Source organism: Mixophyes fleayi, chromosome 1 (genome assembly GCF_038048845.1).
Source record: "Mixophyes fleayi isolate aMixFle1 chromosome 1, aMixFle1.hap1, whole genome shotgun sequence".
NCBI classification, from domain to species: domain Eukaryota; kingdom Metazoa; phylum Chordata; class Amphibia; order Anura; family Limnodynastidae; genus Mixophyes; species Mixophyes fleayi.
This window is the reverse complement of record NC_134402.1, coordinates 175,648,036-175,673,886: the sequence shown is the minus strand read 5'-3', so window position 1 is coordinate 175,673,886 and position 25,851 is coordinate 175,648,036. Positions and strand designations below refer to the sequence as shown.

The 25,851-nt window shown below is 40.4% G+C and overlaps 1 protein-coding gene across 1 annotated transcript in view; it reads right to left on the bottom strand.

Annotated features, from left to right (window-relative positions):
- Nucleotides 1-25,851, bottom strand: part of PRKG2 (protein kinase cGMP-dependent 2) — a 115,214-nt gene that overhangs the window by 43,408 nt on the left and 45,955 nt on the right. Inside the window, exons 7-9 of the mRNA XM_075204553.1 lie at nt 8,400-8,477; nt 1,758-1,852; nt 412-480 (exon numbers count right to left, since the gene is read on the bottom strand). Of these exons, the coding sequence (XP_075060654.1) occupies nt 412-480; nt 1,758-1,852; nt 8,400-8,477 (242 nt within the window). The remainder of the gene's footprint in view (nt 1-411; nt 481-1,757; nt 1,853-8,399; nt 8,478-25,851) is intronic.

Genomic DNA, 25,851 nt, shown 5'->3' with positions numbered 1-25,851 from the left:
ATATATACAGTATATATATATATATATATATATATATATATATATATATATATATATTTATATTTATATAAATAAGGGAATTGGGTTTTAAAGTGGCAGGAGAGGACTATTGTTGCAAAATTTATACATTTGCACACTGTTACTCTCCACACACATAGAACACTTATAATTTAAGCAGGCATTTCCTGAGAGCTGAAAATAAGCTTGCACTCAATGAGCAATGGACGGACCATGTAGGCACAAAGGTGATTGCATCCAGTAAGCTTTGTAAATGCAGTCCACTGAATTTTTGTTGTTTCATATTGAGTGACTCCTTATGGCAAATTATTAGTGAGACAGAGATACATGTCTAAAACAGCTCTTTCTGGATGAATGTCTTGGCTAGAAAATGAAAATAATGGGGCTACTTACTCTCGATCCATGGCTAGACACTCCACTTCATTATCATCTGCGATAATATTAGCTGATCTGACGTCATCACTACGTGCAAAACAGATAACATGCTATTTAGGATTTAGGATCTCCTCTAGAAGATTGAATACATTATTGTTGTTATTATTTTCTATTACAACTAAATCTGTAGACAAAATAATAATAATTTGAAATAACATAAAAGTCCTCCTCTCCAAACCCATCCCTCCATCCCTCACACAAGCACACAAAAGCAGCAAAAATAAAAAGCTAGCTCTTGTATAGACTATTTCTTGTGCACTGAAAAATAACTCAACTAATTAGTGTGAATAAGGTTGCAATAATTTTCATGCTTCTGACTGATTATTATAATACGGCATTCAATTTGAAGCATGGTACTTGTCACAACTTTTACCAAGTTTTCCGATGCTTCTGATTGGATCCCACATTATACCAACCAATCAGAAACATTACAATGGTTTTTAGCTAGTTGGATGTGTCAACATTCAGGTGTGTTGTATATATGTGTAAAGTGGAACTTTCTGCAACAAGCTAGCTGAGGGTGTGCACTCTATGTGTAATGAAGGTCATGAAGCTGGGCAGAGAAGAGTAACCTGCCTGAGTACAGGATATAGTTTGAGCTGTTCCCCCATTGCAATGAGCCCAGCAAAGGTACTAACCAAGAAGGAGGTTCTGAGAGGAGTATACAACTATCGGCAACAACACTTTTCACATTTTTATAATTAGAATTCAACACAGCTATTATTCCTCACCCCTCCCTTTACAATGAATAAAACTTGCTTCCTTTGAAATTATTTTTATATTGATGTACTGTATCACTTTAAATCTGGTGGAACTTATTGGTAAAAACTGCTGGTATCGAAGCTTAATCAAACGCATCACCACTACAATTTATTTTAGATGTTTTTGTGATATTTGCATAGAGATATATCAATTGATGACTATACAGCAGGGGTGGACCTAGACTTTATTTTTAGGAGGGGCGATATAGTCTAGTCACTCCCCTTGTCATTCTGATTGGATGGTTAAGATTGACCCCGCCCCTGGTCTCGATTGGGTCTGCTCCCTTTGATCGGCGTCTGCTTGTGCTGCTGGGGAGCGGGGGTGATTGCTCCGATCGTCCCGCCCTCCTAGATCCGCCATTGCTATATGGTATCTATGTTATAAGGTTTATGAGTTCATAGCTTACCTGATAACAAGATGCAAGCAACCATTCTATAAAATAATTAAAGAATATTGCACAAACAAATCAATTCAATAAATGGGCACTTATGAAATTGAAAACAAAAAAAAGAAGGTACTAATGTAATATAACACTCACAAACCTGATAAGAGCCTTTTCACCAAAGTAATCCCCCTTCTCCAACGTTTTAATAAACTGGGGCTCATCATACCCTTCTGCAGTTTGTGTAATTTTCACCTAAAGATAAATATACATTTGTTACAAACAGTAATATTACAGCATACTGTCGGTGTATATGCAGATCACTGTGCACTTAATTACAAAGCTGCCTCAGTCACAAGCTTAATAATAAATGAATACACACACATGCAAATGACCATATAACTAAGAAGCGCATAGGAACACGTAGACACCAAATATCTCATAGCGTAGCCAAGAACTATACATTTACAAATCAATGACACTTTTAGGCATTTTTAATGACGCTACAACTTCCAAGTTTATAAATGAATGAATGGATTTCCATACGTTAAACTGTTAATTAATATTTCATCTAACTATAGATAAAAAATAAATCATTTTTCAGTTTGAAAGTTCAAACTACATTTTTAAGCACATCGGGGATGATTTAGAGTTGGATACAACTGCATTTGCGTAAGTTTCCATGTAATGTATAATCACAGCCCCCTGAGCTGCGCAAAGTATTTAAGTTTACATTCACATTTGTATTTTGTATGCAAGTCAATACAGGGAGTGAGAACCAAGGGAAATAGCCGTTAACACGTGGATTGGATCCCACTGCTGCAAAACGGAGTAGAAGAACATCTCCTGACGAGACGGATGCTTGCAACATCGAGGGTGACACGATTTACAAACACCCAAGCATTGTATGAACATCAGCCGTGAGTCTAGTCGAATGCCATCCTCCGGAGCGGCATTAAGATCACAGAAGGGAAGGTCTCTATATGGAAATATTATTTCAACCAACCCAGCCTGTTTAATATTGGAAGAAATAGACATTTTTGGGACAAATCACGCTACTCACACAACTGAACCAGTGACGGTATCTATATTATCCTAGAATACGGAGATAGTGTGAATCCGTTTTTGATATCGGTAGTGACATTGGCAAAGCTGCCTACACAATCACAGGAATTCAATTTCAATGTGTGGTTTATGTCATGTTATGTTTATATTTGACATTTGAGCGCTGTAGCAATTGACAATCAGATGTAATTTTTGAAGACTTGGGGAAGTCTCTCTATATGCTGCTCATGTCAAGTAGCTGCTCATGTCAAGTAATTTGTGATCTTTATTTGAGCGCTCATCCATATAATTTTTTGTATGCAAATTTTTGGTGCCTACACAAAGAAGGTGCAAGTTTTAGGTTTGTACAAAGTACAAACTTTTACGTTGGTGGTTTATTAAACATAATTAATAAATATTTAACTTTCATCTCTGTATATCTGCACAAGCACAAGTTCTCAAAAATAGATGCAACTTTAAATCACCCCCATACTGTATATACTTCCAAATAAATATCTGTATACATAGTTTTATATGTAACCAATCACATATATTGCTTCCACTTATAATTGGTTTGACAACATTTTTTGCATATGTAGTAAAAAGAAAGGTGAGAATGTAAAACGAACCAAATTGTTTCCACATGTAGACAGTTGTGTGAAAAGTGCAAGTGGTTAGAGAGATAAATGCAATCTATGGCTAGTCACGTGATGTGCATACAGGGCCGCCATCTGGGGGTATGGTTGGTGCAGCTGTGAGGGGCCTGGACAGACTAGTGCCCCCTCAGTTTGACAGACTGTGGCCCCTTCTCCTCTCCTATCCCTCTTCTCCCCTATCAATTTAATGACCAATTAATTTACCTTCTCTTCCGCTATTCTGTAATAATTTGATAGGGGAGATTGGATAGGCAGACATTTACTGGGATGTGATTGGGGAGAGAGGGACATTTACTGGGATGTGATTGGGGAGAGGGGAGCTTTTACTGGGATGAGATTGGGCAGAGGGGGACATTTACTGGGATGTGACTGGGGAGAGGGGGTCATTTACTGGGATGTGATTGGGCAGAGGGGGACATTTACTGGGATGTGATGGGATGGGGGTAGGATAGGGGAACATTTTCTGTGTTTGGGAGGGAAGAGAGGAACATTTACTATGATTGGATTGGAGGGAGGGGAACATTTATTGCGATGGGATGGGGGGACATTTCCTGATTTACAGTGATGTGACTGGGTGGAGGGGAGATGGGGACATTTACTATGATCGGATGGGGATTGAGTGATCACATTTACTGTGATGAAGGGGGGAACGGAGCATTTACTGTGGTGATGGAGGCATGTACTGTGATGAGGGAGTGGGGGGAGGCATGTATTGTGATGAGGGAGTGGGGCGCATGTACTGTGATGAGGGAGTGGTGGGAGGCATGTATTGTGATGAGGGAGGGGGGTGCATGTACTGTGATGAGGGAGGGGGGAGGAGGCATGTAATGTGATGAGGGAGGGGGGAGGAGGCATGTACTGTGATGAGGGAGTGGGGCGCATGTACTGTGATGAGGGAGGGGGATGGAGGCATGTACTGTGATGAGGGAGGGGGGAGGAGGCATGTACTGTGATGAGGGAGGGGGGAGGAGGCATGTACTGTGATGAGGGAGGGGGGAGGAGACATGTACTGTGATGAGGAAGTGGTGGGGCGCATGTACTGTGATGAGGGAGGGGGGAGGAGGCATGTACTGTCATGAGGGAGTGGGGCACATGTACTGTGATGAGGAAGTGGTGGGAGTCATGTACTGTGATGAGGGAGTGGGGAGGAGGCATGTACTGTGGTGAGGGAGGCATGTACTGTAATGAGGGAGGGGGGGTGCATGTACTGTGATGAGGGAGTGGGGAGGAGGCATGTACTGTGATGAGAGAGGCATGTACTGTAATGAGGGAAGGTGGTGCATGTACTGTGATGGGGGAGTGGGGGGAGGAATGTACTGAGAAGAAGGAGAGGGGGAATGTACTGTGATGAGGGAGGGGGGGGGCGCATGTATGGCGAAGAGGGAGGGGGCATGTATGGGGAGGGGAAGGGTATTAATTAGTACTGGGTCCCACAGTTTCTGATGGCTGCCCTGACTCAACACATTTTGATATGTTATAGAAGGTAGATAAATTCTTATTAACGATATTAGTCTCTGAGCAAGAAGTTCTAATTAGCTGTTAATGGGCATGCTGGATAAATAATATATGTGGAGTTACAATTAATCAAATCTTTAATGGGATATATACCTACTGTATAGACTGATGCAGATGTGATAGAACTACAGTGGTTTTATATGTAGCATTCTTAGTTTTCATAAAACAATGTGAAATGTCTGGCTGGATTAAAATATTTTCCTAAAACAGTGCCATTTTGAACTCCACAGTAATTTGAATCCGTATTATTGAAGAAAGTATTGGACAGCTTTTAATAATCTGACACTATTCCTGAGTACTCAAAAACTTTAAAACATAAGCAGCATGAGCTGCCATTCCATGAATTTCATTTTCAAGGAATAATTAAAACATGATGACATGAAGGCCACAAAATCTGACGCACACATATATAATATTATCATATTGGAACAGATAGTAGATAATTATAGGCTGAATGGATTTATTCTTACAAAATATCAATATGTTCACAGTGAGGTTTTGCAGCAAAGCGTTAATGGAGTACATTAGGGGCATGTAAATGCAAGCGTAGCACACCCCATGGGGAATTGAACTAATGATACTTGGACGCGCCCCCAGATACACTTCAGTGCGCAAAGTGCGTCAAGCTCTTCATGAGGTCCTCTTGTGAGTCAATAAGATCCTTAAGTTGTAATTCAGCTGCTATGATCTCATGTGTCACTGGTCCCAACTGAATATCAAGTATCAAGTCTACGAAAGTCTACAAAACACTTATTGAGGAGTTCACACCAAAGGAGAAAAATGAAGGATAATTACGTCCAATAGTAGGTAAATTATGTAAATTAAACCCCATAGGTATACATGCAACTCTATAATACTCTGAGAGCGCCTGTAGTAGAGTGCTCAATAAGTTTCTTTATAAGTCTGCAAAGTAACAGGTCAAATTGTTCAATATCAGACACAAACACAGACACTTGTGAAGACAAAATATTCTGAGCTTCTGTTCTGTAAAACATGTGGATCGCTAATTGGGCACCACTGTCCTAAAGTGTCCTGATTTTCAAATCATGACTTGTGAGATATGAGGAGGGGTATAAATGAATATCTTGGGCCTGATTCATTAAGGATCTTAACTTAAGAAACTTCTTATTTCAGTCTCCTGGACAAAACCATGTTACAATGCAAGGAGTGCAAATTAGTATTCTGTTTTGCACATAAGTTAAACACTGACTGTTTTTTCATGTAGCACACAAATACTTGATAGCTTATTTGTACACTAAAATTTAAAGTTGATATTTATGTGCTACATGAAAAAACAGTCAGTATTTAACTTATGTGCAAAACAGAATACTAATTTGCACCCCTTGCATTGTAACATGGTTTTGTCCAGGAGACTTAAAAAAGAAGTTTCTTAAGTTAAGATCCTTAATTAGGCCCCTTATTTGTAAATGTTAGCTCTTAGAGGTGATAACTTTGTGACCTGTGCACTAAAATTGGAGAGAAATCAAGATTTGGATTCTGTTGGTCATGTTTGAAAAAAAAACCCCAAATGCATAAAATCTATAAAATTTGAAATTAATTTGCTTGCTGTTTTTTTATTTTGAGGTAACACTCTGATATGTTGTTTAGAATAAATAAAAATAAATACTAATTGTAGTTCACTAATAAAACATTTCTGTTAGCTCATGGTATTTAAATTAGTTCTCTTGATTAGGGTGTCTTTTTGTGCTATAATAATAAATATGTTTTGTGTTACGTGTCTTTCAGTTACAGCATGTCAGTATTTCATAGATAGGAATTAAGTATTCTATATTGCATTTAATTGTTCAATTTTGAGTGATCAGGAAAATCAGAAATAGTAATGCTGAACTGTGTCCAATGTAAATTACTTCACAAAGCATAATATTATTGTACCTGAGCACTTGTATTACACTGAATACTAGAATTTAATTTTCACATATGTTTGAACAATTTTTGTTACAATCAGCTTTTTGCTGTATTTTGCCAAAGAATATAAAATACGGGAAGCTCGTTATACAAATGCAAGCTAAGAAAACATTATCACCCTGAAAATTAACAGCTATGGGTGGTTTTATTATTAAACCAAATTTCACACCATAAACGCTCACATTTCCTTTAACTTAAATTCATATAAAATTTATATGATTCACATTCTGAAAGGAATGTTATTTTAATGTTTTAACTTTTTGCTATATAATGTAATCATGCATTTGGTGATGAAGATGAAAAATGTCATGGTTTTCACACATAAACAGAGTATGTGAACATTTTTGTTCTGTAACTCTACTGAGCACTTATGTAATATAGCTACTTATACACAAATTAGGGATGCTTAGAAGCAAATTGCTTAAAAGCAAAACAAAACAAAATACAGACATTTTATATCTGATGAAAGGCAGAATAATGGCCCCTTGAGACAAGCGCTTTGTCACACCGTAATGAGAAAACTGTGCTAAAATTACTGCAGAAACAAGATTACCGATCCCAATACCTGTTGGCGTCTACTGTGCACAGTGGGCCTGAGTCACTATGGAGAGCAAGGCAAAAAAAGGAGTACATTTTCTCTGAGACAAACCATGTTACAATGCAAGGGGTGCAAATTAGTATATTATTTTGCACATAAGTTAAATATTGGCTATTTTTACAAGTAGCACACAAATAATTGATAGCTTTATTTTTACACTGCAATTTAAAGTTGATCTAGGACATGCCCTAACCCAACTATAAATCTGTCCCCACATTTTAAATTTACCCCCCCCTCTAATGCAACATGGTTTTGCCCAAGTGCAAAGCTACTCCTTTTTTAGACTTTGCTCTCCTTAATGACTCAGGCCCATTAACTCTAACCTACAGAATTTATTCCTGCCCATGTATATTGAGGAATCAGGATAAATGAGAATGATTTTCTGGCATTGTGTTTAATATGTAGTGAGCACTATAATTACATTACTTAGTAAATAGTGAATTAAATTACATACAATTACAAAATACAGATAATTTTCATAATGATGTATTAATGATTATGAAAGCAGGCTATAAGAATGATGTATTTACCATATTGCTGTGTTTTTTTTCTTCAGGCTGCTATTAATGATTTATGATTCTGGACTGCCATGACAAACACAGTCACATTGACCATAATGTAGTGAGCAGAGAGACTTTGGAATAACTCTCTGAGCTCTGTCTGCATTGTGTCATCCTCCTCCACCCCACTCTGCTATCACATGACATGTTGAGAGCTGTGAGTCTGTATCTGTTTAGCAAACTGACTGTGTCTGTGTCAGGCAGCCTTTTCTTTGCCAACCAGAGAACTTTTGAAAATGAGATATTGATTTGAAGGAGGAAAGCTAATTAAAATGACGGATGCTAGATGCATGCTTAAAAGGCAATTATCTTGCTATTTAAAAAAAAAAAAAATGCATCTTCCATGTGGGATTAATGCTTAAAATATAAATTTCAGTCATCATTTTTTCCCTTACAAAATCAACAGTTAGAGAAAAATAAAATATGGCTGAAAGAAGTGCGCCCTTACAATTTGTCTGAAAGAAACATATCCTTACAATTATTTTTGCCTTTTTCTGTCTCACCTTTCCTTTTGTAATGATAAAGAATGTGCTCCCCTCTTCTCCTTCACGGATAATGTAATCTCCTTTTTCATACCATTCCTGTTAATAAATAATAAGTTATTACAAATAAATACATTTGGGGCACAGTTCACTAAGACTTGTGCTCTGGAAGATACAGAGTTAACAGATGTTACACCCTACAGTGCTGTCTATTTGTTGTACAGTACAATTTTTAACACTATAATTACCAAATCACTTAGCTTAGAGGTAACATAGTTTTCTGTTGAAGAAACACACCAATCTCTTTATAACCTTGGGCCTGATTCATTAAGGATCTTAAATGAAGAGGTATCTTATTTCTGTCTCCTGGACAAAACCATGTTACAATGCAAGGGGTGCAAACTAGTTTTCTGTTTTGCACATAAGTTAAATACTGACTGTTTTTTCATGTAACACACAAATACTTGATAGCTTATTTGTACACTGAAATTTAAAGTTGATATTTGTGTGCTACATGAAAAAACAGTCAGTATGTAACTTATGTGCAAAACAGAACACTAGTTTTCATCCCTTGCATTGTAAGATGGTTTTGCCCAGGAGACTGAAATAAGAAGTATCTTCATTTAAGATCCTTAATGAATCAGACCCCTTATTATTACCATTATATATAGCACCATTTGATGAAGAATGTACAAAAGATAGTAATAAGTTATTATTCAAGTATTCAGTGATTCTCACCCCCCATGTGTTAACTGTTTGACTACCCCTCTCCCTTTAGATTGTAAGCTCTGGGTGAGCAGGGTCCTATTCACCCCTGTTCTCATTAGCTATAACTTTTGCTCACCAGCTACACTACACACCTCCCTCTTTTGCTCTCTGCCCTATGTCTCCATTGTCTTTGCACCTCTTTCAGTGGCTCTAAACCTTTTGGATGTGCCCACGCTAATGGGCATAGGTTTTAGCCTGTGCTTAATACACAGTGGTTTAGTGGTTAGCACTTCTGCCTCACAGCACTGGGGTCATGAGTTTGATTCCCGACCATGGCCTTATCTGTGTGGAGTTTGTATGTTCTTCCTGTGTTTGCGTGGGATTCCTCCGGGTACTCCGGTTTCCTCCCACACTCCAAAAACATACTGGTAGGTTAATTGGCAGCTATCAAAATTGACCCTAGTCTCTCCCTCTCTATCTGTCTATCTGTGTCTGTGTGTGAGTGTGTGTCTATATTAGGGAATTTAGACTGTAAGCTCCAATGGGGCAGGGACTGATGTGAGTGAGTTCTCTGTACAGCGCTGCGGAATTAGTGGCGCTATATAAATAAATAAATGATGATGATGATGATGATGAATATACCCCTTTCACCCCAGTAGCTGTGCTGAGAGTTGTAGTGTTATTTGTTTACTGTATTGCACTTGTATACCATGTACTGTCTTGTTGTTTGCCCTCTGTACCGAGCTGCAAACCTCATGTGGTGCCCTATAAATAAAGGTTAATAATAAGAATAATAATAATAATATTAATAATATTATTATATCAATATGGATCTTGCCACTGAATATTTTCATAATTACCCTCCCGTTGAAATAAAATAAAATACAATTTGGTATTGTGACTATAGAAAATCATTATATCCTGTCAAAATCATTATACTTTGTCAAAATTACGCCATGAAAATTTAATTTAAATCAATCTTTTTCCAGCTGTATTTACACATTATAACCTTCAACATCAAAGTGAAAATAACATTTACTATTAATTTAAGTACTAAAACACCTGGTTGTATAAGTAATCATACCCTTAGAGTACTCATTATGAACTTGCTCAGGAACAACCAATAACCTTCCAGATCACACAACAGGCTAATTGGCCATCACCTGACATCAATTGTAGTGGTTTTGATTTCTTCAGAACAAAAACCAGCTGTTCCTCAAGGTTTCCACTACTATTAGTGCATGGTAGGGCAAATAATTTACTATGGTTGGAAAGATGCTTTCAAAAGGGCTCTGGGATAAAGTTGTGGAAAGGCAGAAGTTAGGAGAAGTATACAAAACGACTTGAAAGGCTTTTACTCTCCCTCTGTGTACCGTTCAAAACATTATTAAGAGGTGGAAAGCATATGGCACAACCAACACCTTGCCTAGATTGAGCTGTGTCTCCGAACTTGACCCAGGAGGGATATAGATCCGGGAAGCTACCAAGAGGCCAATGGCAACTTCCAAGGACTTACAAATCTTTATGGTTGAAATTGGTCGGTCTGTGCATGTGACTACTATTTTAAAAGCTTTACACAAATCTACCCTGTATAGTAGGGTGGCAAGAAAGAAGCCTCTTCTGAAAAAGTGCCACACTCAGTCTCGTTTGCGCTTTGCAAATAAATACACTTGGAAGATTCTGATGCCATGTGCCAAAAGATTGTATGATAGAACTTTTTGGACTGAACTCCAAGTGTTATGTTTGGTGCAAACCAAACACAGCACGTCACCCAAAACACACCATATCTACTGTGAAGCATGGTGGTGGCAATATTATATTGTGGAGGTGTTTCAGCAGGGACTGGGCGATTGGTCAGGATTGAAGGAAAGATGGATGCTGCCAATTACACCCAAATTCTTGAGAAAAGCTGGATCCCTGTCACTCACCGGACCGTGAGTGCCTCTTCCCGGACATTTAGGAACCGTGGCCGTCCACCATCCTGAGGGTCTGCGCATGCGCAGCCCTTTTCTATACTTCAGTGTATACTCCTTTAACTTAATTGGCAGATCAGGCAACCTCCCTATATTAAGCACCTGTGGTCACCACCACGTTGCCTGATCTTGGAGTCTCATTCCTCATGAGTCTCTGAAGGTGTTCCTGTATTACTTGTGTATCCAGCGCTGCTGATTCCTGTGGTTTCCAAACCACTTCTACTACTGTGGTTCCATTCCACTTCCACCATCAACTGTATCATCATGACTGTTTGCTGATTCCTATCCGCTGCCTCCGTGCACTACAGTCTTCTACACCACTTCAACGTTATTTTATATCAATGTGACTGTTTGCTCATTGCTATCCGCTGCCTCCGTGCACTCCAGCTTTTACCTCACTCACCTGCTTCTCATCAAGTCTGTTTGCTGATTTCTATCCGCTGCCTCCGTGCACTACAGTCTCCTGTTTGCAACTCGCCTGTGTTCAACATCGTGACTGCCAGCTGACTACTATCCGCTGCCTCTGTGCACTACAGTCTCCTGCTTGCAACTCGCCTGTGTTCAACATCGTGACTGCCAGCTGACTACTATCCGCTGCCTCTGTGCACTACAGTCTCCTGCTTGCAACTCGCCTGTGTTCAACATCGTGACTGCCAGCTGATTACTATCCGCTGCCTCTGTGCACTATAGTCTCATCTCATCTTTGCTGTGACTTCCTCGAGATTGCCGCTTTCATTACCATCTGCTACACTTCGTGATCTACAGCTCCTGCCCTGCGCTGCACTCCTGTTTCCCATCGCTGTTGGTTCCTGTGGTTGCTACTGGTTACCTCCGTGTGCCGCTGAGTCCTGCCGCTGTGGTCAGCGCTATCGTCCATCTCCTGCTGATCCACTCTCCACGCCTTCACGTGTTCCACTGGTCTCTACCCTCCTGTCAGCATTGGATTTGTATCTCTTCTACTACCCTCTGCTGGATCATCTCCATTCTCCTGGGTTTCCTATGAGTCCAGTCCCACGTGTTGCTGACTCCTGTGGGTTCGTGTCCCTGTCGGTCTACTCACCTGTGCACTGCACCTGCTAGACCGCTGCTTCACCTATCCAGGGACTTCCTATCCAGTCGGCCTCCAGCCGCTCAGGTACCGCTGCAATCCCATCTGACTGCTACTGCTGAACCACGGTATGCATACTTCTCATTGACTGTGCTGTGTATTGCATATCTTGCTGGACTGTGTTTGGTTCTCTCTGGAGTCTGCTATCCGCTGAGTCTATTGCCATCATTGACTGTGTTATCATTGTGCTGGACTACTTCAAGAGACTTTCTAGATTGCAGACCTGATCAGTCATTTACATATATATATATCTATATTGTGCATATTACTGTGGATCGTGTATAAGGTGCCTGTGTATATCCTGTGTTGCAGTCTTCCCCCGTGCACCTCCTCACATATATATTCAGTGGTACAACTTGCTGATGTCAGACCACTGATCCCTGTTTCCGGTATCACCTGTTCCATTATCCTCTCACATAGCAGTGGTACAACTTGCTATCGCAGACCACTGACTACCTTCACGTGTCCTTGTCCATACAGTTCCTTGTGTATCATTACCTCATTATTACCAGTGTTGCTAGTCATAGACTTTCCTGAGCATCTCATCGGCCATCATTTCATGTTCCGTGATCACCCAGCTACCAGAGTACCCTATTACCATCTACATTGCTCTGGTAAGCCTACCATCTGGTGATCCCTGGGTAAAGACTCCTAGTGCCCGTGACAGTAAGATCAGGCCATGACAGACCCAGATGTGGAACCTACCGCCAAAGAGATGCTGCAACATCTGGTTAGCCGTGTGGAGCAACAGGATGCCCGCCAACAGCTGTTACTTCAGTGTTATCAGTCATTAACCTCCCAAGGAACATCTGGACAGACTGTGACAGCTACTACTGAAGCTCCTGTGCTTTCCTCCGTTTCCCCATTGCCATCCCAGGTGTCTATAGCTTCCACGCTTCACCTGCCTACTCCGTCAAAGTACGATGGAGACCCCAAAACTTGTAGGGGTTTCCTTAACCAATGTTCAGTCCATTTTGAGCTCCAACCTCAAAATTTTTCTACCCATCGTTCCAGAGTGGCCTATCTTATCTCTTTGCTTTCAGGACAAGCCCTGGCTTGGGCCTCCCCTCTGTGGGAGAGGAACGATCCAATATTACAAGATAGTGCCAAATTCATTTCTACATTCCGAAGTGTGTTCGATGAACCAGGTCGTGTGACCTCCGCTGCTTCCAGCATCCTCCGTCTGCGACAAGGATCTCATACTGTAGGCCAGTACGTCATTCAATTTAGGATCTTAGCCTCTGAACTTCAGTGGAACACTGAAGCCCTAGTTGCCGCCTTCTGGCAGGGGCTTTCCGATAAAATTAAAGATGCACTGACTACCCAAGAGCTTCCTTCGTCACTTGAAGATTTGATCTCTCTATGCCATCGTGTTGATATGAGATTTCGTGAAAGAGAGGCTGAGAGAACGACTTCTGCTAAAGCACCTTTTCGCTCTAACCCTCAATTTCGTCCAGTGTCACCCGCTGTGATTCCCATGGAGATAGGACGTTCCAAGTTATCTTCTGAGGAGAGGAAACGAAGAGTCAAGAATAGACTCTGTATCTATTGTGCTGATTCCACTCATGTCCTCAGCTCCTGCCCTAAGAGATCGGGAAATGCCAGGCCCTAACTAGTTCTGGAGAGGTGAAGTTAGGGTCCCTGGAGTCCTCTCCATCGTCTATGAAATCTAAAGTCTGCGCTTTTGATGTGACTATTTCCTTTGCTACCAAGACCTTTGAGTCACAGGCATTGATTGATTCCGGAGCAGCAGGAAATTTTATTTCCAAATCGTTAGTTAATCAATGGTCTCTACCAATGATTACCTTAAAAACTCCCATTACTGTGACGGCTATCGATGGATCACGTCTCATCAACGGTCTCATCACCCAGAGTACGTCTCCAGTAACCCTTCAGATTGGTGCTCTGCATCATGAAGAGATATCGTTTTTAATTCTTCCTGTTACGACAAGTCCGATTGTCCTAGGCCTTCCATGGCTTTAGTGTCACTCTCCCCAGATTGACTGGCGCACCCCTCAAGTCACGTCTTGGGGGCCTGAATGTCACCATCATTGCCTTTCCCAAGTCATCCCTCTCAAGGTACAGCAAGCTTCCATCTCAGCTATTTCACCGGGACTCCCTCCTCAATATGCTTCATTTACCGATGTTTTTGATAAAGCTCAGTCTGAACGTCTTCCTCCTCATCGTTCTTGGGATTGTCCGATTGATCTTCTTCCTGGCAAGACTCCTCCCAGGGGCCGGGTCTATCCACTCTCGTTACCTGAAACTCAAGCTACATCTGAATATATACGGGAGAACCTCCAGCGTGGGTTCATTCGACCTTCCACCTCGCCCGCTGGAGCTGGGTTCTTCTTTGTCAAAAAGAAGGATGGATCATTACGCCCTTGTATAGATTTTCGTGGACTCAATGCCATTACTATCAAGAATCGGTATCCCATTCCGTTGATCACTGAGCTATTTGACCGCATCAAGGGAGCCCGTATTTTTACTAAGTTGGATCTTCGTGGTGCCTACAATTTAATCAGAATCCGTTCCGGTGACGAATGGAAGACGGCGTTTAACACCAGAGACGGGCATTACGAATATCTGGTAATGCCTTTCGGGCTATGTAATGCCTCCGCTGTTTTTCAGGGCTTCATCAATGAGATTTTTCGGGACTTATTATATGTATGTGTCGTCGTCTACCTGGACGACATATTGATTTTTTCACAGGACCTGCCTTCTCACCACCAACATGTGGCAGAAGTCCTCTCCAGGCTACGGAAAAATTCATTGTTCTGTAAATTAGAAAAATGTTCATTCGAATTACCCCAGATTCCATTCTTGGGGTATATTGTTTCCGGAGTTGGTCTGAAGATGGATCCTGACAAAGTAAATGCTGTACTACATTGGCCCCAGCCAACTACTCTTCGTGCCATCCAGCGTTTTTTAGGTTTTGCCAATTACTATAGACGCTTCATTCAAGACTTTTCTTCCATTGCATCTCCTATTGTGGCCCTGACTCGAAAAGGGGCTAATCCTAAGCAATGGTCTACTGAGGCTATTCAAGCCTTTCAAACATTAAAAGAGTCCTTCTCTTCGGCTCCAATCCTTCGTCAGCCTGATGTGACACTCCCCTTTTTTCTAGAAGTAGATGCCTCTAATGTGGGCTTAGGAGCTATTCTCTCCCAACGCTCGGAACAGCAAAAATTCCACCCTTGTGCCTTCTATTCTCGGGGTCTCCTACCCGCAGAGAAGAATTATACCATCGGAGACAAGGAATTACTGGCTATCAAAGCCGCATTAGAGGAATGGAGATACTTGTTGGAGGGAGCTCGCCATCCGGTGACGATCTTCACGGATCATAAGAACTTGTCATATCTCCAGTCTGCCCAATGCTTGAACCCTCGTCAAGCAAGATGGTCTCTTTTCTTTTCCCGTTTTGAATTAATAATTACCTTCAAACCAGCTGCCAAGAACAAAAAAGCTGATGCCTTATCTAGAGCCTTTGTTACGTCCTCTGATATAGAAGAGGTTTCCAACCATACCATTCTAGACCCCAAATGTATCTCACTGGCTGCTTCATCCACCAAAACGCTACCATTTGGGAAGACCCTCGTGCCTCCTACTCTAAGGAGGAAAATCCTTTCGTGGTTCCATGCCTCTCGTTTTTCTGGACACGCCGGTGAACACAAGACTTTTGAGATTCTCTCTCGAAGTTACTGGTGGCCTTCAATGAGGAGAGACGTCAAAGAGTTCATTGTTTCCTGTGAATTATGTTCGCAATTCAAATCCTCCCGCAGAACCCCAGCAGGGTTGCTGCGACCACTACCCATTCCGTCCAAACCATGGACCCATATTAGTATGGATTTCGTTACTGACTTACCACCTAGTAAGAACCATAACACTATTTGGGTGGTAGTGGACAGATTTTCGAAGATGGCTCATTTCATCCCTCTGTCTGGTTTGCCTTCCTCGTCTATCCTGGCTGAACATTTCATTAAAGAGATCTTCCGTATCCATGGATGTCCATCTGAGATTGTGTCTGATAGAGGAGTACAATTCGTGTCCAGATTCTGGCGAGCCCTTTGTAAAACCTTGGGCATACGATTAGCACTCTCATCTTCTTACCATCCACAATCCAATGGACAAACCGAACGTGTCAATCAAGATCTTGAGACTTTTATAAGGATATTTTCATCAGCCAATCAAGACAACTGGTTAGAGTTACTCCCTTGGGCTGAGTTCGCCCATAACAACATGTACCATGAGTCATCATCCAAAACTCCATTCTTTGTGGTCTACGGTCACCATCCGTCTTTTCCGGAATTTCCTGCCCTCCCGCCCACCCAAGTTCCTGCGGTGGAAACGGTTTGTCAGACCTTTAAAAATATCTGGTCTCAGGTCAGAACCTGTTTAAAGAAGACATCTGTCAAATATAAATCTTTCGCTGATAAGAAGAGGCGGGCTATTCCACCACTAAAAATTGGAGATCGTGTCTGGTTATCCACAAAAAATATTCGTTTGAAGGTTCCATCCATGAAATTCGCCCCTCGTTTTATTGGTCCATATAGGATCATTCAAGTTATCAATCCAGTATGTGTGAAACTCCTTCTTCCTAAGAGTCTTCGGATTTCTAATGCCTTCCATGTATCTTTGCTCAAACCTCTTATTATCAACCGTTTTTCAACTCCTCCCTCAGCTCCGCAGCCAGTTCAAGTTCATCAGGAGGAGGATTTTGAGATTACCGAGGTACTAGATGCAAAAATTTCGCGAGGAGTCCTCCACTTCCTCGTTCATTGGAAGGGCTTTGGTCCTGAGGAGCGCTCTTGGATCAAAGCTGAAGATCTTAATGCTCCTGCCCTTTTGAAGAAGTTTTACTCCAAAAATCCGGACAAGCCCGGTTCCAGGCGTTCTGTGCCCACCTTTAAAAGGGGGGGTACTGTCACTCACCGGACCGTGAGTGCCTCTTCCCGGACATTTAGGAACCGTGGCCGTCCACCATCCTGAGGGTCTGCGCATGCGCAGCCCTTTTCTATACTTCAGTGTATACTCCTTTAACTTAATTGGCAGATCAGGCAACCTCCCTATATTAAGCACCTGTGGTCACCACCACGTTGCCTGATCTTGGAGTCTCATTCCTCATGAGTCTCTGAAGGTGTTCCTGTATTACTTGTGTATCCAGCGCTGCTGATTCCTGTGGTTTCCAAACCACTTCTACTACTGTGGTTCCATTCCACTTCCACCATCAACTGTATCATCATGACTGTTTGCTGATTCCTATCCGCTGCCTCCGTGCACTACAGTCTTCTACACCACTTCAACGTTATTTTATATCAATGTGACTGTTTGCTCATTGCTATCCGCTGCCTCCGTGCACTCCAGCTTTTACCTCACTCACCTGCTTCTCATCAAGTCTGTTTGCTGATTTCTATCCGCTGCCTCCGTGCACTACAGTCTCCTGTTTGCAACTCGCCTGTGTTCAACATCGTGACTGCCAGCTGACTACTATCCGCTGCCTCTGTGCACTACAGTCTCCTGCTTGCAACTCGCCTGTGTTCAACATCGTGACTGCCAGCTGACTACTATCCGCTGCCTCTGTGCACTACAGTCTCCTGCTTGCAACTCGCCTGTGTTCAACATCGTGACTGCCAGCTGATTACTATCCGCTGCCTCTGTGCACTATAGTCTCATCTCATCTTTGCTGTGACTTCCTCGAGACTGCCGCTTTCATTACCATCTGCTACACTTCGTGATCTACAGCTCCTGCCCTGCGCTGCACTCCTGTTTCCCATCGCTGTTGGTTCCTGTGGTTGCTACTGGTTACCTCCGTGTGCCGCTGAGTCCTGCCGCTGTGGTCAGCGCTATCGTCCATCTCCTGCTGATCCACTCTCCACGCCTTCACGTGTTCCACTGGTCTCTACCCTCCTGTCAGCATTGGATTTGTATCTCTTCTACTACCCTCTGCTGGATCATCTCCATTCTCCTGGGTTTCCTATGAGTCCAGTCCCACGTGTTGCTGACTCCTGTGGGTTCGTGTCCCTGTCGGTCTACTCACCTGTGCGCTGCACCTGCTAGACCGCTGCTTCACCTATCCAGGGACTTCCTATCCAGTCGGCCTCCAGCCGCTCAGGTACCGCTGCAATCCCATCTGACTGCTACTGCTGAACCACGGTATGCATACTTCTCATTGACTGTGCTGTGTATTGCATATCTTGCTGGACTGTGTTTGGTTCTCTCTGGAGTCTGCTATCCGCTGAGTCTATTGCCATCATTGACTGTGTTATCATTGTGCTGGACTACTTCAAGAGACTTTCTAGATTGCAGACCTGATCAGTCATTTACATATATATATATCTATATTGTGCATATTACTGTGGATCGTGTATAAGGTGCCTGTGTATATCCTGTGTTGCAGTCTTCCCCCGTGCACCTCCTCACATATATATTCAGTGGTACAACTTGCTGATGTCAGACCACTGATCCCTGTTTCCGGTATCACCTGTTCCATTATCCTCTCACATAGCAGTGGTACAACTTGCTATCGCAGACCACTGACTACCTTCACGTGTCCTTGTCCATACAGTTCCTTGTGTATCATTACCTCATTATTACCAGTGTTGCTAGTCATAGACTTTCCTGAGCATCTCATCGGCCATCATTTCATGTTCCGTGATCACCCAGCTACCAGAGTACCCTATTACCATCTACATTGCTCTGGTAAGCCTACCATCTGGTGATCCCTGGGTAAAGACTCCTAGTGCCCGTGACAATCCCTTTGCTAGACAGCTGAAGATGGGCAGGTGGTTCACCTACATGCATGACAACAACCCTAAACATATCACATGAAATTTATAGGAAGGTGAATTTACCTCACGTACAACTCATGATACCTCATGTATCAAACTCCCATTATTCCATAGATTGTTAGCTTGCGAGCAGGGCCTTCTTACCTCTCTGTATGTCGGTGGTACCCAGTATTGCGCTACGGAATATGTTGGCGCTATATAAATAAATGATGATGGTGATGATTGCTTTATTACTTTGTTCCCAAATGTAAAGGGCTATGGAATTTGCGGATGATAATGATAATGATTAATGTCCTTGAATGGCAAAGTCAGAGCCTGATCTACATCCAAAAGAAAATCTGTGGATGGATTTAAAGAGAGCAGTTCACCGCTCATAATGAAATTTGATTAAACTTGAAAAATTTTGCAAGGAAGAATGGGCAAATATTCCCCATTCTAGATGCACAAAGCTGGTAGAGACATATCCAAACCGACTGATAGCTGTAATTGCAGCAAAAGGTGGCTCTATAAGTATTACATCAGGGGACTGATCACTTTTCCGACCATGTTATTCTAGTATTTAAGTTAAAAAAATCTATGAATAAAGCTGGAAATTTTTTGATCTAATTTATTTCAGTTTCCATCAAGTAATGTGATGAAAAGTAATGATTTTGACAGGGTGTGATGATTTTCTATAGACATTGTAGATTCTTGTAAGATTTTCCAAGGACTTTAATGAATTCTACTTTAGCTTGGTTTCTCCCACTGAAAAATATTAACCTGCAATTCAAACTACTGTAGCATGTTTTTAAAGCACTCATCCATCCACTTCTATTGCAAAAATATGACAAGGGGTGATTTTCAAGTATCATGCTAGAAGATTGTTTCTTTAAATTAACATGAACATTTTCTATACATTTATCTATAATATGCATCTACAAGATTCTCCACACGGTGCAATACTGTTTTTGGAAGATATTTCGTCCACTAGAATAGAGCAATGATGCTATACTACTGTTTATTTTGCTTTTATATAGTATAAAGTTGATATCCTTGAACCCAAAGCTTACGCGAGGGGGAGGGGTGGGTCCATGATGTTGATTAACATATTGGGCTGAGTTGTAGGCAGTAAGGGGCAGTGTAAGACAGCCTCAGGTGCTGAAAACTACAATTCCTAGTATCCTCAAGCTGTGAGGAAAGAGGAAACTATATCAGAGCCAAATTTACAGGAAGAGAAGGAGTCAGCGGGGAGAATGGCAGAGGAAGAGAAGTAGTGCAAATATTCTGGTCTGCAGCCATAACCAGAAAAACCTGCAATCAGAAACACGTGTCTGCAGGTCTACTGATCCTGCAAGAAACACTCAGCAAGAGAAGTCCGGAAGCCAGCCAGAGAAGCAGAGAGACTGCTTGTCACTTACGGGTCTATTTACTAAGATGACCATAGCGCCATAATTTATCAATAAAATCTCATCAAGGCAGCTGATCGATACTGAGTTGCCACTGCGATACTGGTCTGGAGCGGTAAAGCCCATTTTTGACAGATATAGGGACTTTTCTCCTTTTAATAAATGAGCCCATGGGTCATTGAAGTTGCTGGGAAAGACAATAGTGCAAACGTGCCACCAGTCAGCTTAGTAGATAGAGAAGAGAATGGCATCACACATTGCAGACAGAGTCACAAGTCTGATAGACTAAGCTTCATAGCAACAGAGGGAACTTGTACAATATTACAAGACCATCATCATCATTGTTTATTTATAAGACACAGCAGATATTGTGCATTAAACTAATATTGTACACTTACTGGTGCCCAGTCCCCCCTCCTCTCTTCCTTGTCCCAGTTTTTCCCTCCCCTATCATAGAAAATCCCAATAACATACAGTCTCTGGAGGGTTCACTGCAGGATTTTTTTAGGCACTTCCTGTCCACACCACCAACTACTAATAGGGTCACTCCTGTTACTGACTATATGGATGACCTTGATGTTCTGACCATTATTTTTGTAGTTGTATGTGGCCTGGTAGGTATTTCGTGGATATGTATGTTCCCTAAATGTAAATTCTAATCGATCGCTATCTTTTTTTCTGTACAATAATATCTCAAGTGGTTATTGAAAATAAAAAGTTTTAAGAAAAAAAAACCAACTTATATTATACAAATATTTATATTACTATAGTCGGTATTGCTTGATTATGCAAAACAACTATTCTTTTTTATGATAAGCTGACAATTCCATTGAAGTCTGTAAATTGCAGATTTAAGTACAGCTTCCAGAAAACAAATTATTTCTGTGCAGAAATATATAGATCCATATTTTTTTTTACTGAGGAATGTATAAAACATAGAGAGAATCAACCCTTTGTTTTAACTTATATCAGACAAATCACAGTTTCCTAGTTTTAGAAAAAAGAGAAAACATGTAAAACATATTCAGGGTCATATGCTTAGTGCAGAGCATGCATACTGGCCCACAGTGATATCATTGCAGCATATCGCATATGCTGCTAGAAGTTTAGGACATTTTGTTTCCTGAGTGTAAAAACACATATAACACATATTTTATATATAATCACACACTTCAAACATTATTGTTTAAGTAATTGTAATGTTGTTCCATGACTGTTTACAATGTTGTTTAATTTTAAAATTAATTTTATTCAGTGGTATCTAAAGCAATAACATAATAAATTATATCAGAAGCATTAAAGTAAATAGCCAAACAGATAACTAGAAAACAATTGTGCGCTTCTTGCAATGTTTTTTAATATCCAAAATTCACAAAGAAAATATAGATAGTATACTGGCTCAAATACAAAAATACATAATAATAATAATAATAATAATAATAATAAAAAAGTAATTATAATGTAAGATAGACTAGTGAAATAACAGCCATCTACTTTAAGTTTTAAATGCACTCTTATAAATGAAAACAAATTTGAAGACGAATAAATAACCTAAACAATCTTGAAACCTGCTATTCTAAATATTGAAATGTGAAGAGGTAGCAGGCAAAGTGCACTACCATTAATCCTCATACCTCTAGATTTAATATCTGGGATCAGAATGGAATTCTCTTGTGGTTATTACGTCTGCTCTCCAAATACTCTATTAGAAACACATTTTCCTCTTTTAAAGAAAAATGACTGTGCTCTTCGGTAAAATTACGCTGAATTATTAATTCGTAACATCTGTGTCAGTGTTACATTACATGGCCAACCCTCTAGAGGGAGCAGATCCAAGAAGACCTGTTCAGAATGATTTCATCATCAAAACCCTGGGAAATGAAAGAGCAAACACTGTATCATCGTGGCATGGAATTAATAAACGACACCAGGGAATTTGTATGAAATACTCATTGATACATTGGTGGTATAATTTACACTTAAGTGCAAAGTGCTCTTTGACTGCATTTCAATGGAAGGTTGCTTTTCTTCTAGTTAAATTATATGATGAACACAGGACTGACACAAAGTCAACACCTTTAAAATAGTTTCTTTCTGTTAAATCTTTCAGAAATAGAGCGTGTGATTCCTCTGAACCTATTTGAAGTGGCCAACTTCCATATTATGTTTCTGCCCAGGAAAATAAACTAACTGGGTACTCTTTTCAGTTTGTTTCATGCATACATAGAACCCTTTTAATGAGCTCTCTTGTGCTAAAATTGTTTTGCAAATGTCTCAACTCCTCTCATTTTAGAGGTGCACAGAACACATTTTCGCGTTTCTCCTTGTGCTGATATTTTATAATTTAGAAAAATGTTTTAGAAATGACAGGGCCTCACTTGAGAACTGTCCTGACCCAGAACCAAAACACTCATGTGGCTAAATAAAGCTATCTTCTCTTTTACAAAAGCTCTGAACATGTGTGATTAAATATCTGTCTTTGGTATGTGCATATGCATTGAACCTAGTGAAAAGTGAGTGCCTGTTACCATTTGGTGACTTATCTGATGACCTATTGCTACAGATATTTGGCTATAGAAAACAACCTGTCTTCCACTGGGTAGAAGTAAAAGATGATGCGATTGCTTAGAAGTAGATCTGCCTGGAAGAATGGCTGGAGATGCTAACTGGTACAGCCCCTGACAACAGAAGATGAGGGTGAGGGTAGGCATTATGAGAGAATATCCTACTGCAGATTGCCAAGCATCAGCCTATTTAATTTCAAGGTGAAATTGTAATAAATGCATGCACATATGTACTTACTATGTACCGCCACGGACAGTAAGAGAAATGGTTTAATGTGGTTATCAGTAAAATGTACACATTTCCTTTGAAGAACTAGCCATCCCAACATCATTAATTTGAAAGTTCACGTATTTCTCCAAGACGCTACTCATTCATTACATTTATGTTACATAGTTATCTGGATAGTAAGGAGATATTGAAACTGCCTTTTATTTATATGACAAATATTTAAATGTAATGTCAATGGGTATATAGGTGCATAACACTTATGCCTCACAGCGTTGGGGTCATGAGTTTGATTCCCGACCATGGCCTTATCTGTGTGGAGTTTGTATGTTCTCCCTGTGTTTGTGTGGGTTTCCTCCTGGTGCTCTGGTTTCCTCCCACACTCCAAAAACATACTGGTAGGTTAATTGGCTGCTATCAAATTTACCCTAGTCTGTGTGTGGTTGTGTGTGTGTTAGAGAATTTAGACTGTAAGCGCCAATGGGGCAGGGACTGATTTGAGTGAGTTCTCTGTTTCTGCGCTGCAGAATTAGTGGCGCTATATAAATAAATGATGATGATATTTAACATGCCTATGGACCTTACCTGAGACATACTTATGACTACATCAAGCAAAAGACTTAAATTACTGGAGACATTATGATTTTGTCTGTAACTGAAATCTAAATGAATTTGCACAGCTATAAAGCTGCAATCTCTACATATTCATGGCCTTTTAAATATCATGACCTGCAAAAAGAAATGTTTTATTTGTGGACTAAGAGACAGTATGGAGCTTAACCTAGGACAGGTAAAAAAAAGTCCACCGGCAACCCATCGTCCTGTGCAAAATTTATGCACTATATATGTCCATGGCTGTTCATTACACATTAGTCTAGAAATTACTTTAGTGATCATCATTAGTATACTAGCAATCATATTCCTCACCTTCTGTTAAATTAGATAGTATTACAGTCATTAAAGACAACATTAATGAAAGCAAATGTCTAACTAATTGTTGTGCAGACCTCTCCACTGTCCAAATTTAGGCAAGACAGTAGCAATTTGAGGGGACTTTCCTACCAGTCAGGACTATTGTTCCAATTGTTGGGAATGTTGTGGGTAATTGCCACTCACTGTAGTGCAGGGTTGTTTTGAGGAAGGGAGGTTGGAGACAGCCCGCCACTGCAGACTTCCTACACTTTAGTTCAGTGGCATTCACTCCTCCCCCATCATAACACAGACAGGTTTACCTTCCAAGGTGTCCCGATTAAAAAAATTAAAATGTGTGAGGGATGTTGTGGGTTACAGCACAGTTACATGTTGATAGTAAATAACAGAAATAGAGAAGTCGGTGTGCTGGGAGGGACCACTGCTCAAAAGGCCACTCCAGTTTAGTGTCCTAACTGCTGTGCAGATTACATAAAAAGAGTATGCCTGCTGGCCTCTCAGTATAGGACAAGGCTGAGACTGTGTCTAATATATATATATATATATATATATATATATATATATATATACATATTAAGTTATACTAATAGCAATAATTATTAATAATGTGAAGTGGGTTTCTGGTGACCACTTGATTGCAAACACACGCACAAATAAGAAAATGTTTCCCAGCATTTCTTTAAATATATTATGGTCTATGGGCTTCATGGAGAATTGGATGCATTTTATGTAAAAAAAGCAGACGTGGAATGTGCCCGTAAAAAAGATGCAATTCTGTTTGCATGCTGAGCCAAACATATGTCAAGATACGTCCAGGTCTGCATATGCATATGTATATTAAACATATTAAACATATTTGCATCCAATGCTTCATATGAAACCAGCACAAGTTACGGCTGTGTAAAGATTCAAAGTAAGGAGTATGCCGCAGAGTGTATGTCCTATTTTACAATGAAAAGAGCACAAAGTAATTAGCTCACAGTTGATGCATTATTGTCACTTACGTATTTAACGTTTCCATGCCTGATGTTGTATATGAGTATGTGTCACAAACCAGCACTTACCTGTGCTTATATGACAAGTATGTGACAAAGGTTTAATCATAGTGCAACTGTTTGGTTTGTCAAAAAATGATTAGATCCCCCTTTTTATGTCACTCACTCACTGTTAATTCAAAACTGCCACCACCAAGGTATGTTTCAAGAGCTGACACTCTTAGAGGAAGCCTTGAGTTACCCCCTACCCAACCTCAAAACTACAATCAAATCTTAAAATCAACCAGAACTATAATTAACAAAATAATAGACTGTATTTTAGTTATGTAGCACTATATATGACCAAGCTTAATTATCACATGAATTTGTTAAGAACAGAACAGAACATTATTAAATAGAATGTAATATGGCAGAAAAGCCACAATGCTTATATATTCAAAATAAGATAACAAAGTGACATACAGGAATATTAAGCGACTTTCTTTAAAAATAAAAAGGAGAATGCAGAAATAGAAAACTCACTTAATTTCTTGATTTCTATGCTGGGGACAGCAGAATGTTGGACAGAACTTCAATAATCAAGTGATCCCCTTAGACTAATAACAGTTTTTCATGGTTTTTAAAGCAAAGTTCTTTCCCCCTCAGCACACTCCCTTCTGTTGTCGCTCAGAAAAGCAGAGCATATGCGAATAGGGTGGAAATTTCACACCTGGGTGAATCATAATCTACTCAGGTATAGCCAGAAACATCTCGAAATCACAGATTCCTAACAATATATACAATCAACACACTATAA